At 47.9% G+C, this 12,726-nt stretch overlaps 2 protein-coding genes across 2 annotated transcripts; one reads left to right on the top strand and one right to left on the bottom strand.

Moving 5' to 3' along the window:
• Positions 1–707: 707 nt before the first annotated feature.
• Positions 708–2,417, bottom strand: UTP3 (UTP3 small subunit processome component). Its single transcript, XM_041427446.1, has one exon. It carries the CDS (start codon positions 2,360–2,362, stop codon positions 764–766), a length of 1,599 nt encoding a protein of 532 aa, XP_041283380.1. The 5' UTR covers positions 2,363–2,417; the 3' UTR covers positions 708–763.
• A 3,796-nt stretch (positions 2,418–6,213) lies between these two features.
• Positions 6,214–11,588, top strand: JCHAIN (joining chain of multimeric IgA and IgM). The gene is made up of 4 exons (XM_041427376.1): positions 6,214–6,320; positions 8,808–8,943; positions 10,184–10,264; positions 10,468–11,588. The coding sequence occupies exons 1-4, from the start codon at positions 6,257–6,259 to the stop codon at positions 10,667–10,669; spliced, it is 483 nt and encodes a 160-aa protein (XP_041283310.1). The 5' UTR covers positions 6,214–6,256; the 3' UTR covers positions 10,670–11,588.
• Positions 11,589–12,726: the final 1,138 nt, after the last annotated feature.

Here is a 12,726-nt window from a genome sequence, read left to right as displayed (position 1 = left end):
AGGGGAAGTTAATATGGTTATCACACATGTGGTTATAAAATCCAGACAAGTCCACGCTTTGCTTCTCACTTAATTCAAGAGGGGAAACAGTATTTCAGACCACGTGGGACTAAGTAATTTAAAAGTGCCCATACTTGAAGTATCTAAGATCTAACCAAGGTATTAATCAGAACAATAACTATTAACCATGTCTCTGCAGCTCAACACAGAACACTTAATTCAAGAGGGGAAACAGTATTTCAGACCAGCTGGGACTAAGTAATTTATAAGAAGTGCCCATACTTGAAGTATCTAAGAGCTAACCAAGGTATTAATCAGAACAAAAATTAACTATTAACCATGTCTCTGCACCTCAACACAGAGCAGGATGGACCAGAACTAGACAGCAAAACAGAGCAGGCCAGTGACAGCTGCTGAGCCCCTTTTCCAACCCACCCTCAAGAGGTCCATCCATTCAATCCCATCTCCCCACCAGTCCCACACAGCCCATTTAATTCCTTTGGCCTGACACATTCCCTGCAATCTCTCAAGGCTTCCTGTTTAGGGAAACTCAAGAGCATCACAACAGAGGAAAACCCCTTCAGACATGGGTGAGATGTGGAAAGGGCCCCGTGCCACTTGGAGATGGCACCTTCTGGAAAGCCCCCTCTGAAAAACCAAATCCCACCCCACCCCCAGTTTGCTTAAGAATAAACCCCACAACATCATGTATAAAAATTTTATTGGATTCAGTACTGCTACTCGCAGCCCTGACAACAAGCTATCACTTCAGCTTCCTGCTCTTCTTAACCCCGGCCCGAATGCCAGACAGTTCCCCGGCGTATCTGTGCAGCTCCCGGCGCACCTCGCGGACCTGGCCCTTGCGGCGGATTTTGGCTCGCCGGAATTTCTCCCGATGCTTGACCCGGGGGTTGCGGTCGATCTTCCTCCTCTTGGGCGTGAGGCCTTTGTTCTTGATCATCTGATAGGTCACCCCTCTCTTTTTATTGGGATCCTCTCCTTCCGACACCGCTGCTTCTTCAGGCGCATCTTCATCTCGAGTTCTCTTCCTCTTGATCCTCTTGAGTGCCAGCTTCTCCTCCATCATCCTGTAGTATTTCAGGGCAGCCTCCTCATCCAGCTCCGACTCATCCGAGGACTCAGAAGCAGCAGCCTGGCCATTAACAGGCGCAGAGGCACGTTTCGGTTTGTTTTTGTTGCCATTCATGGTGAGAAACACTGAAAACTTGTTTTCCTTCCGTAGCTTCTCTTCCTTCTTGTCGTAGTAGTTCCTCAGAAGCATACGGACTTGTGGGGAAAGCTTTTGGTCTATGATGGCAAGGTCATTGATGAGATTTCTGTACTCCACCAGCCGTTCAATGACTGGGTGACTATGAACCGGCATCCTCTTGGACTTGAGAACCAGATAGAAACTGATATTGGCACAGTAGTTCAGGTAGAGATGGTACTTGGTCTGCAAATAGCGGCTGCCCTTCCCCTGGGGGATAGTGCCGTCTCTGACCATTTGCAGCAGCGGGTGCAACTCATCCTTGATCTCCATGAGCTTCACCTCAAAGTCCTCCATCAGCTGCAGGAGCTCTGGGGACTCCTGCTTCAGCAGCTTCAGCTGCTCCTTCTTGGAAAGGGCCTGTAGATCCTTATCAATTTTCTGCCCCTTGCTATCATGGGTTTTCTGCTGCTTAGCCAGGTAGCCCTGGATCATGTCCAGACCATAATCATCCTCCCCCAGCTCCCGCACCAACCGTCTCTGGATGACTTGAGCCTCCTGCTCCTCTTCCTCCTCCTCAGCATCGATTTCTTGCTGGCTCCGCTTGCCCTTTGCCTGGGCATCACTCCCATAGTCCGTGTCATAGTAGAACTGCTTGCGCTGGCCCCAGGAGAGCTCATGGGGGAGCTTGGCCTCGGGATGGCGCTCCTCCAAGTCACTTTCCATGGACAGGTCCCCCTCTTCATCCTCAACATCCTTTTCATCTTCCTCACCTCCTTCCTCTTCTCCATCCTCAATATCATTTTCATCTTCCTCACCTTCTTCATCTTCTCCATCCTCATCCTCCTCTGCGCTGTACTCCACAAAGGGATTCCGATCCTGTATCTCGTCCTCCTCATCCTCCTCCTCCTCCTCGCTGTCCTCGGGCAGCTGCAGACCCAGCACCTCCTCTTCCTCCTCTTCCTCGCTGTCCCCGGCCTCGTCGCCGCTGTCCAGGGCGGCCATCACGGCGCGGAACTGCTCCTCGTGGAAGCGCTCCGCATCGTCCGCCAGCTCCTCGGGGCCGGCGCGGCCGCCGGGCACCTCGGCGGGGTCATCGGCGGGCTCGGGGGGCTCGGCCCGCGGCCGCAGGACGGTGCCGCGCCGGGTCCGCATGGCTCCTACCGCCACGGCCGCGCTTCCCCTTCCGCCGCGTCCCTTCCGCTCGCTGCCGAGCCCTTCCTGTTCCAGGCCGGAGCGTGGTCACGCCCCGGGGACGCGGGGGATGCCCCGGGCAGCCCGCGGGGAGGCGGCGCTTCAGCAGTGCCAGCGCTCAGCATCCAATGATGCCACGTGGGAAAAAAAAAAAAAAAAAAAAAAGGTTTTTGTTTCCTCCTCCGGGTTTTTTCTTCCTCTACAAGTCCAGCCAGTACAGCTGCTGTCTGTGCGGTCATCTTACGGCAACGAGGAAAAAAACAGATAGAATGCACACCTGACACGTGTGCCCTTGTAATCAAAACTTGGTACTCAGTTCCCTACGACCAGATCGAACTCGGAGAGAAGCAGAAGTCTTGGCAAACCTCCCCGGACACCTAAGAGGTTTAGACATGACCTCTCTGAGCCTTTGCCATCATCGAACGCACTTCTACAGGGATACAGGCAGCTTCAGGCAGCTGTGCTCGGCAGCTGCTGCTTCATCACCTCTGCACTCCTCGGCTCTATCCCCTTATGCCGAGAGATCCGTGTGTCCCAGAAAAGGAGCAATTCTGATGTTTCAACACCTGGGGACCCCTCACTAAGAGGGATTTTAATGCAGCCTGTACTAACTCGCCTGTGCATTGTCATCTTGTGTTTGTGTGTGTCTGTCAGCCATGGCAGAGCACCAGCCCAGCCTCCCACGGGAAAATGACACTCATACTGAGCCACAGGGAAGCAGTGTGCTTTTATGAGCTGCAGGCAGCCCTGCCACAAGACCAGAGTAACGACCCACAGGAATTAGAGTAGTCCAAGCTGAGAAACCCAGAGCCTGATAATCCAGGCATGCACACTTCCCAGCACAAGCAGTTCTGCATACAAGTGCAGGGGCTTTTTTCTCAGCACAGAGCAGGTGCAGGTGTATTTATAAATGCTCCTGTCCACCTTTTTGTAGAAAAAAACCCAGGTCAAGCAGATATTCAAATTAGCTGAAACAGAGTGGGGTGCTTTACTCACTTTCTGGTGATTCATTTGGATCCTGATCGATCTGTTAGCAAACAGGTCTCAATTTTAACTTTCTGACACACTCAGCCTCTTCACATGTCACCAAGCTTTCTTGAACAAACACAGTTTTTGCCTCAGACTGCTTTTCCAAATCAGTCCCTGCCAGTTTTCAGCCATCACCTCCCTGGATACAGACCTGTAGAACAAAGAGCAACAAGAGTAACTTGGGTCTGGAGACACAACATCCATTACATTTGTTGGCTACACCTCATTGCAAATCCTCACTTGATACCTGGCCACTAAATACAGCTGTGCTTGGGGACAAGGAGCAGCCTTGTCAGGTGGCTGCTCAGTCCTGCTGGCTCTTTGTGTGAATCCATGCAGAGATATCTGCAGCCAGATCCTGCCAGGCTAAAATTCCAGCTAACTTTTGCAGCTGTGGCTTAGACAAACCCAGGCCTTCCTCATGTCCCTGACCTTGAGTTTCCATCTTACGTGTCCTAATTTTTTTCAAGTCTGCCCTTTCAAAAACCAGCTTGCTGACTTCCACTTGGACTCTCTTGGAATTAAATGCAATTGACAAGTGTCCCAACCCCAAGTACATTTCCAAGAGCAGAAAACTGTGTCTATTCAAACCTTTTCCAGGACATAGTGAAAACATCAACCAATTCTGGTGAAGCTGGAGATGGAGTTAGCTGATCCAGTCAACCAGGAGCTGCTCAAGCCAAAGCAGTTTGTTGTGAGCAGCATGGGATCACTGCTACCAGGACACCACCCAGGGACTGCTGGTGTGTTTAGATGCACCATTCTGTTGGCTTCCAAGTGAGAAAGGAGGAGCAAAAAAGCCCAGGGCAGACTGCTCATGGATAGTGTGTTATGTGGAGAGAGAGGCCCTGAGCCTTGGTGCTGTTCAACTCCCCTAGCACAGCAACAACAATTTCACCCCACTTCACTCAGGCACCTGCCCAGCTTCTTGCCTGGAAAATCCTAGCTCAGCATGTCCAAGTGCAACTGGAAGGACATCTCAATGGAGACTGAAACCACAGGGCTGGCTCCCATTTCTTTCCCACTTCTCAATTATTCCACCTCTAGCCTTTGCCCTGCAGGGAGGTTGGGAGTCCAGCTCCCCATACAGCCCATTGCCAAACACCTGGTTGCCCAGATAAAATTCCAGAAGGCATCCAGTAAAACAGGGGTAATCCATGCAAGTAACAGTCCAGAACACAAGCCTTACTCTCAAGATCTAGCTAGAAATCCCCAGAGACATGCAGGTGGCTGAAGGGACTGAAAATAGCTCTCGAGTCATCATATCCAGACCAAGGGACTGTACACACACGTGCAGATTTAGCAACCGAAATCCAGACATGCTGAGCACCAGCAGCCAGGGAAAACCACCAAAGTGAACAGAAAGACACAGAATTCTGCTCAGTCTTTGCCTTGACATTTGAAAATACTCTCCTTGCATGTTCCCACTGCCATATTTTTCTTATTGCAGCTAGGCAAAACAGATCAGCACCAGCCTCCCTTGCATGTTGTTTATCTGATGCTGGCATCCTCCCTTCTTGTATAATTCTAGCAAAATTCTTACAAACAAGAGTGACCAAAACAAACAGTATTTAGACATCCCTACCAGCACTGGTGAGCCAGGTATATTTTTTACCTCCTGTCAAAAATGGGGCACAGGGAACATCTTGGAGACAGGGCTGCATAAAACTGTCAGCAATGCTTTCTGGGATGGGGGAAGGAAACAACCCCACATCTATTCTCTGCTACAGACAGATCTCTAATGAGAACACAAGGTTGGTAACTGTGGAAGAACCCAGTGCCCTGCAAGGGGTTGGCTGTGACCCATCTTTCCTCCCCCTCCCCAAGTCCCACACTCCCCTGACACATGAGCACTGCTGATGTAACCTGAAAGCTCGTTGCATCACGCAGCTGCAGGGTGAGGGGTCTGTGCCTGGGGAAAAAGCTCAGGGCACACACCAGGGACTTGGAACAGTTCTGGCCTTAGGGACCCAGCCAGCAGGGTCTGGAAAAAGGGAGACATGCTGCAAGGTGACAGGAACTAGGATGCTTGGCAGCATTGCCAGAAGAGTTCAGCCTCTTCAAGAAGCCTGGCCCTTGCTAAGCTTGGGTTTCCCTTAAAAAGTGGCTTTTTCTGTACTAGACACATGTAAAGGTACAGAGACAGCTCTGGCCATTATAAGCTACATTTGCTTTTCAGAAGTAACACAATTGATGCCAAATCTGGGACAAAAAAAAACCAAAAACCCAGGCCCTCTCCAGTACCACCCTCCTTCAGGAAAAGTCTACATGCCCAATACCCCAGGGTTCTCCTGGCACCTGACTCAGGACCACTTGTAAACCACCAATTCCATGGAGTCCCTTTTCCACTCACAAGAAGATGAACTCCTCAATGCAGTGGGCAGAGCTGCAGTGCCTGTACCTCTTTCAGCCCTGCCCTGTCACCTTTCCTGCTTTGACTGCAGGCTCTTTGGGGGCAGGTCCAGCCCTTAATTCAGGTTTGCACACAGCTGGTCCTAACAGAACTTAGATTTTGAAGCCTGAAGTGGTTTTTTAATAGGCCTCAAGGGATTTTTAAGTCTGATTTCTCAGCACGAGACGTCCTTGTGCTCAGCAGCTCTGTTGCGTGTTGGTGAAGAACAGAAAAAAGCACAATCAAAGTGCAACCCCCTGCTCCCTTCCCCTCCGAAAGCCAGAGGTCTTGGTGCAGTAACACACCTGGTTTCAGTCCCCAGCCACATTTTCCAGTGTTGGCCAGGCTGTTTATTTTAGGAAACCGATTTGCACACACCCTTATAGGCAGAGTCAGGCTCTCCACTGACACTCTTCAAAAGAAGGGAAGGCAAGATGAAGAGCACTTGGTCGCTGTGTGTTGCCTTGGCTGGCTCCCTGGGGATCATCCTTGTGGCAGGTAGGTGAGCAATGAAAAAATGGAAAACTGGGATTAAGACATCAATGGCAGGTTTTGTGTCATTTACTCTGAATTATTCTAACAGTCAGGAGTCAAAGCTCAAAGCCCACTCAAGCAGTTGTGCTTCAGTGGTGCTTAGACTCCTCAGGGTGTTTCTGCTTGAGAGCAGTGGGGTTTTAATTGCTGCCTGGAGGATAAAGTGATGACTAGCTCCAAATTAAGGCTTGATAATTAGGTGGCATTTTTCTATCAGGTTCCTGAAGCAATAGACTGCAAATGTGCATGCCTGTTTTTCTGCAGTCCTAGGGAGCTTAGCTGCTAGATCTAAAGGCTTCCAAAACCTTCCTGGTAATCCAGCCATACAGCTGCAGCCAATTTATTCTGATATAACTGTACCTTATCATGTAACTCCACTGAATTTCTTGGAAACTCTTGATTTCAACTGAGCTCAGCTTGTCCTCCCAGCACACTCAGTGTGGGTCTCAGGTCTCTGGACAGTATGAACCCATCCTGCTGTACATGGTGGAGCTGGCCTGCAGGATTGAGTCAGTTCTCATGGAAAACCATCCCAACAGCACAGACAGCTGCATCCCTGCATTTCCTGCAGCTTTTGGAAGAGGGCATCTTATTGCTTACCCCAGGCAGTTCTGTTGGGCTTCACAATGTATCACAGGACAGTGCAGTACTGGATGCTGAGAAATTTTGTCCAAAGCACAGTCACATAGGTATTGAGGAGGGAGGGAACAGCTCAGTGCAGCAACTCAGGCACCAGGAAATCCAACCTGAGGACATTTAGAACAGCATTAGCAAATTTTGCATTTAAATACCTTCTCCCCAAGAGACTTCACTGGGTGACACATGGAGATACTGCAGATAAAATCAATTTTTTTTAGCATTGTAATCTTAAATTAAAAATTTATGGAGCACCGGTAACTTTAACAGTGGAGCCAAGAGCATAAGACAAGGAATTAAATCAGGGCAGTATTTTTAGAGCAGTCAGAAAAACCTGCATAGGCATAAGATTGTGTTAATCTAATTTTAGAATTAAAGCCTGCTCTGAGAGGTTTCGGGACAACCCAAAAGCCAATAGAATCTGACTTGAACATTGGCTTTGGATGAAGGGTTTGGAAAGAACTGCACACAATGTTAGGTGGAATGCAGCACAGACAGCAGAGGGAGAGCTGTGTGATGGACAAAAAGACAGACTTCCCCTGAGCCAAAAGAGAGGCCAAGACAAGGAGCCTGGGACTAGAGAGGTTTTCTGGGAGGCTTCTGCATCAGAGGGAAGAGCTCATGTGGAATGATGATTTGGCAGAGAAGCTAGGAAAGTGATTTTTCCCTTCCCAAGCTAGGAACTCCACAGAGAATCTTATCCAGCAGGTATACTGCTGCCAAAGGGCACAGAAACAGCACTGGTAACCAGCAGGTCTACTCTAGGGCCACTGAGACATCATTTTACACAGTATTGGTACCTTTTTCACAGTTAGGGTGCCTGTAACTATCTCAGAAATCCTGGAATGGAAGTAGATGAGACCAGGTTATTACAGGGGAAGGAAGGACCAAAGCTTTTAAGTCCAAAATCCTTTACAGACATGATTAACCCAGCTTTTTTCAGCCTAATTCTTCTTTCTCTGATTAAACCAAGGGACAAGCAGAGCAGGCAAGAACTGAGATCCATCTGAGCCTAAAACAAACTGCCCCCATATGACAAAAATCACTGGGTGCAGTACTTCTAAGCAGGCTGAAGGTGCTCTAGCAAGAATGATGCAACATCAGGAACATCCCAAAAGCCTCTGGGTGACACCTGGCATGTTTCAGCCTGCTTTGACTGAGTTTCATACCTAGTAGCATGCTAGAAGCAGCAGTTTGGAGAGGTAAATCAGGACTGGAGTTTGCCCTGCAAACCACAAGCATCATCAGGGCCACAGCCTGTCCCTGCCACGGCAGGGGGCTGCTCCTTGCTGGCTCCTCCTGTGCTTTTTGGCAGCTGTTCTCCCAGGAACCTGAAGGACAAGATACCACTCAAAGAAAACTGACATCTGCCACACTGGCAAGGTCAGAGACATTTGTTTAGAGGTCAGAATCAAACAGGGGTTTGGACTGCTCAAGCAGCCCTGGTGCATGACAGAGGAATTGCATAACCAATTCCTAGTAAAAGAGCACTTCAGCCATCAGGTGTGGCTGGGACTTTCTTCCCATTTTCCCAGCAAGCCCTGCATGTCTGTCCCTCACCAGGCACAGAGTCCAGGCCCCTAATCTTGTCCTTCCCAGTCCCACCAGCCCTACACACAGCACACTGAGCTGAGCAGGAAGACAGCTGAACTCATCTTTGCTAAGGAATTCACTTGTACCTGCTGCAACCTCAACTTGAACCAATCCAGGTGCTGCAATGGTGCATTGCTGGCATTTTCATCCCTTGGCTATCTGCTGGAGCAGCTTTCAAGGATTTGGCTGTTGATTCTGGGATTGCCTCTCCTGTGCTTGCAGGTTATCCAGTGGGTCCCAGCGATGAGGAGTACGTGCTGGTCAATAATAAGTGCCAGTGCGTAACAGTGACCTCCAAGTTTGTCCCCTCCAAAGAAAATCCTGAGGAAGAAGTCCTGGAAAGGAACATCCGCATCATGTAAGTGGCAGCCAAGTGTTTCACAGAGATGGTGAGCAGGAGAAGCAGTGTTATACCAGTTTTCTTTGCATTGTAAAAAGTAAAGTGACCAGCTTTTCATGTGGGCTGCTTCCTGTGGTATCCTGAGTATTTCACTTGGCTAAGTGCTTTTCTGCCTCACGTGAACCTCTCTGGTTTGTCCCTTCAGATACAAAAAACACCTCCATGTTTTAGGCAGATCAGTAGTAACTTCACAAAATAGGCTGGGGAAGTAGATAGTGATCCATCAAAAGTTGATCTAACCTTAAAGCAGATTTGGCCCATGACACTGGATTGACTTTTTGACCTAACAGAAAGCCTGGGAAAAGAGTCAATGCCTAAACTATCAGTATAGGCCTGAACTGTTCAACTAACTGATCAACTATCAGTTCATGCCTAAACTGTCTCCCGTGAGACAGAGCTCAGTTCAAGAGCAGGACTTTGTCCTGTCCTCTCCTATAGTATTTACAAAGTGACCCTGAGCAGGAAGAATGATGCATCTGACTCCACAATATCAGAAGGCTAATTAATTACTTTATTATACTATATTATAACTATTTTACACTCTATTACACTAACAAGAACTAAAGAACTCATGACTGTCTGCTGACCAGACAGTCCACACAGCTTGGACCTGATAGGCTAATTACCATAAACAAGGTCCACCAGAATCCAATCAAGCAATCACCTTCAGGAAAATAATCTTCCAACACATTCCACATGTTCAAAAACACAGGAGCAGCAAATGAGACAAGAATTGTATTGATCCTTCTTTTCTCTGCTTCTTGCTGTTCAGAGGGCATGTGAATACCACGCTCTCTGCTCACACACACCTAACAGAAATGTGTGTCCCTGGGAAACAAGGACCAGCTTCAGGCCCAGAGCTGCAGGACTGCTGTAGAGCTCACAACAGGAGAGCCACTACTTAAACATCCTTGTCCATCCGCCTCAAGGATCTGCTAGCTCAGAATTTAACAAAAATTAACCCTCTCAGCCCTGTCACCTTGCAAGTGGCACTTATATAAATTGTTGTGGTCCTCTCAGGGAGGGTCACTGCCTTTGAGGGTGCAGAGGACCAAGATCTCCTGTTCCTGGGGTTTGATTTGGAGAAGGGTCAGAATGTATGTAACTTGAAGAAGATGAGAGTTTAGAATTGCTCACAAGAGAGCAAACTGTTTCAGATGCAGTTTTCATGCAAGTGACTCTCTTCCCACCTTTGCAGAGTTCCCCTGAAGGCTCGGGAGAACATCTCCGACCCCTTGTCCCCGCTCAGGACCACTTTTGTCTACCGCTTGAGTGAGCTGTAAGTACTTTTATTTCCTAGCTTCCCTTGCCAAGACTTAACCTCTAAAAGATGCCAGAGGGCCAGATGTTCCCCTGGAACACCTAGAAAGGGGACAGCACTCTCCTGGCTCTGTGTGCAGATAAGCAAAAAATATTTGGGGTTCAGCAGGGGCATCTTCTCACCTCACTCCTCACACTTGTTCTATTTCCCATCTCTTCCAGCTGCAAAAACTGTCAACCCATAGAAATCGATCTGGGTGGGGCCATCCAGCAGGCCCAGCAGGGCAACTCCTGCGAGGAACCTCAGACCTGCTACACCTACGACAGGAACGAGTGCTACAGCTCCCCCGTGCCCCTGCTGTACCACGGGGAGGTGATGCAGGTGCCAGCAGCTCTGACCCCAGACTCCTGCTTCGCCCAGTAGCTCGGCCCTCTGCTGTGCCAGAGCCTCAGAGCACTCCTGTTCCTATCCCAAATACACGTAGAGCACCACAGCACCTGGATGGCAGCACCCCAAATGCTGGCTCCTGCAGAAACCCAACTTGTCTCTTCCCATTTCCAAGCTCAGACTTGTGCTGTCTCCCTAGAGCAGCTCCTGGCTTTCAGTGTCCCTTCTTGTGCCCCTGGCACGTACCTGCAATGCCATGCTGTGTCTCAGACCATACAGAGCAGATCCCCAGCACATATAGGGCAGGCATTCCCCTGGAGCCAAGGGAACTACAGTGATTTACAGCTCTGGGGAAGCTGTCCTTTTCAGTCTCCTGCTTGCCTCCATCAGCAGGAGCAGCAGGAGTGTCTGTGCCCTTCCCTCCCTCAAGTGACCTCTGCAGAACCTTCAAACAAAGCCTTTGATGACATTAGCAGCATTTATGCCCCTAGAAGAGAGTTGTAAAACCATAGCTGAGAGGAAAGATGAGGGACCCTTCCAGCAGTTGGACACCTGCAAGCTTCCAGTTCTCCCAGATTCAGAGATCAAAAGATGCTGCTACCCTGAAGTGTTTTGCAAAGTTGCCAAGCCCTCAACTGTGCCAGGAATACTCAACTCTTCTGGGAGATGCTGGGCATTTCACTTTCCCCACTGCTTTACTGATACTGCTGCCTTCTTCCACCCCTGCTCCTGGTTCAAGTGGTGAAAAAAAAATTAAAAATCAAGTAGGCTCAAATTTCTTTACTTGTTCCTCGTCTTGCATTTAAAACCTAAAAAAATTCTATAAATTGCTAGAGCAGAACCCTCATTCAGGGTTTTCATCATTCAGAATTAGAGTGATGAAACAGCAAAAAGCTTATTCCCACAATTGTAGTTTTGTTAGTCAAACATTCAATAAACTTTTTTCTGCAATCAAGCTGTGTGTTGTACTCAATTCAATAAGAAGGCATAAAAGGAAGCCAAAGCTATAATAATATTCTTTTCTCTTTCACAATTAATCAAACTCTCCCTAAATAACTGTTTATGTTTACAGGCAAAGTCTCCCAAAATACCACAATAGAAATATTTCCAAGCACTTGCATAACCTCTGACAGATTGAGGCTGAACTGGTTTATCATTTTAGGATCAGCTCTGCATCACTGAGCTGCTTTGATTCCCAATCAGTGCAGGATTTGAGTCTCAAAATCCAAACATCACCTAAATTAACTCTTGCAAGTGCAATCCACAGATCAGATGTTTTCATCACCCCTGAACAGAGTACTTTTAAGACAGGTAATCTGGGGGATGTTCTTTCATGTGCCAGGTAGCTGTCCTAAAGAAAAAAAATCTTGTGGGGCAAATTTTGAAGGACAAAGATATAAAAAAGGATTGACGCAAATTATTCTGATGTTATATCAGAGTTATAAAAAACAAACTTGCAAAAACCCTAAATTAACTCTTGCAAGTGCAATCCACAGATCAGATGTTTTCATCACCCCTGAACAGAGTACTTCCAGGACAGGTAATCTGGAGGATGTTCTTTCATGTGCCAGGTAGCTGTCCTAAAGAAAAAAAATCTTGTGGGGCCAAATTTTGAAGGACAAAGATTTAAAAAAGGATTGACACCAATTATTCTGATGTTATATCAGAGTTATAAAAAACAAACTTGCAAAAACACCATTTTCCCCTCTCCTTCATGCAAAAACCAGCCACTTCAAAGAAATGCCAAGAGCAAAGGGCCTCTTGGCAGCCTAAGTATTGCAGTGGGTATGTATAACTCACCAAAATTTGTCCCAAAGACATTTTCATCTTCAAAACCATTCCCCAGCCTCAGAATGCTGTGATGTTACAAGATGTTAGACCACAGCTATGAAGTAATGCCTGAGAGGGAGAAATTAGAGTTCTTTTCCATGGCACCCATTTAATCCTCATAAGACATTAAAAAGCCTCCTATCAAAACTAATATTTTGGGGTGCTCAAGCAACCTTTATGAAGCCAATTTGTAATTTCAAATAAACCTTTGCTATTCAGTTCCTACCACACACCAGGTGCTGGGTTTGACCTTTAAATGATGG

This window comes from Onychostruthus taczanowskii, unplaced genomic scaffold, assembly GCF_017590055.1.
Source record: "Onychostruthus taczanowskii isolate IOZ18803 unplaced genomic scaffold, ASM1759005v1 scaffold114, whole genome shotgun sequence".
Lineage (NCBI taxonomy): Eukaryota > Metazoa > Chordata > Aves > Passeriformes > Passeridae > Onychostruthus > Onychostruthus taczanowskii.
The sequence above is the reverse complement of the archived record's forward strand: the minus strand, read 5'-3'. Positions and strand labels throughout refer to the sequence as shown.

What these genes read in the sequence shown, in the direction of transcription:
- UTP3 (XM_041427446.1), bottom strand. Translation starts at nt 2,362, where the DNA reads ATGCGGACCCGGCGCGGCACCGTCCTGCGGCCGCGGGCCGAGCCCCCC.
- JCHAIN (XM_041427376.1), top strand. Translation starts at nt 6,257, where the DNA reads ATGAAGAGCACTTGGTCGCTGTGTGTTGCCTTGGCTGGCTCCCTGGGG. An exon ending in GGGGATCATCCTTGTGGCAG is followed by an intron (nt 6,321 to 8,807) that starts GTAGGTGAGCAA and finishes CTGTGCTTGCAG; the next exon opens with GTTATCCAGTGGGTCCCAGC. An exon ending in GTCTACCGCTTGAGTGAGCT is followed by an intron (nt 10,265 to 10,467) that starts GTAAGTACTTTT and finishes CATCTCTTCCAG; the next exon opens with CTGCAAAAACTGTCAACCCA.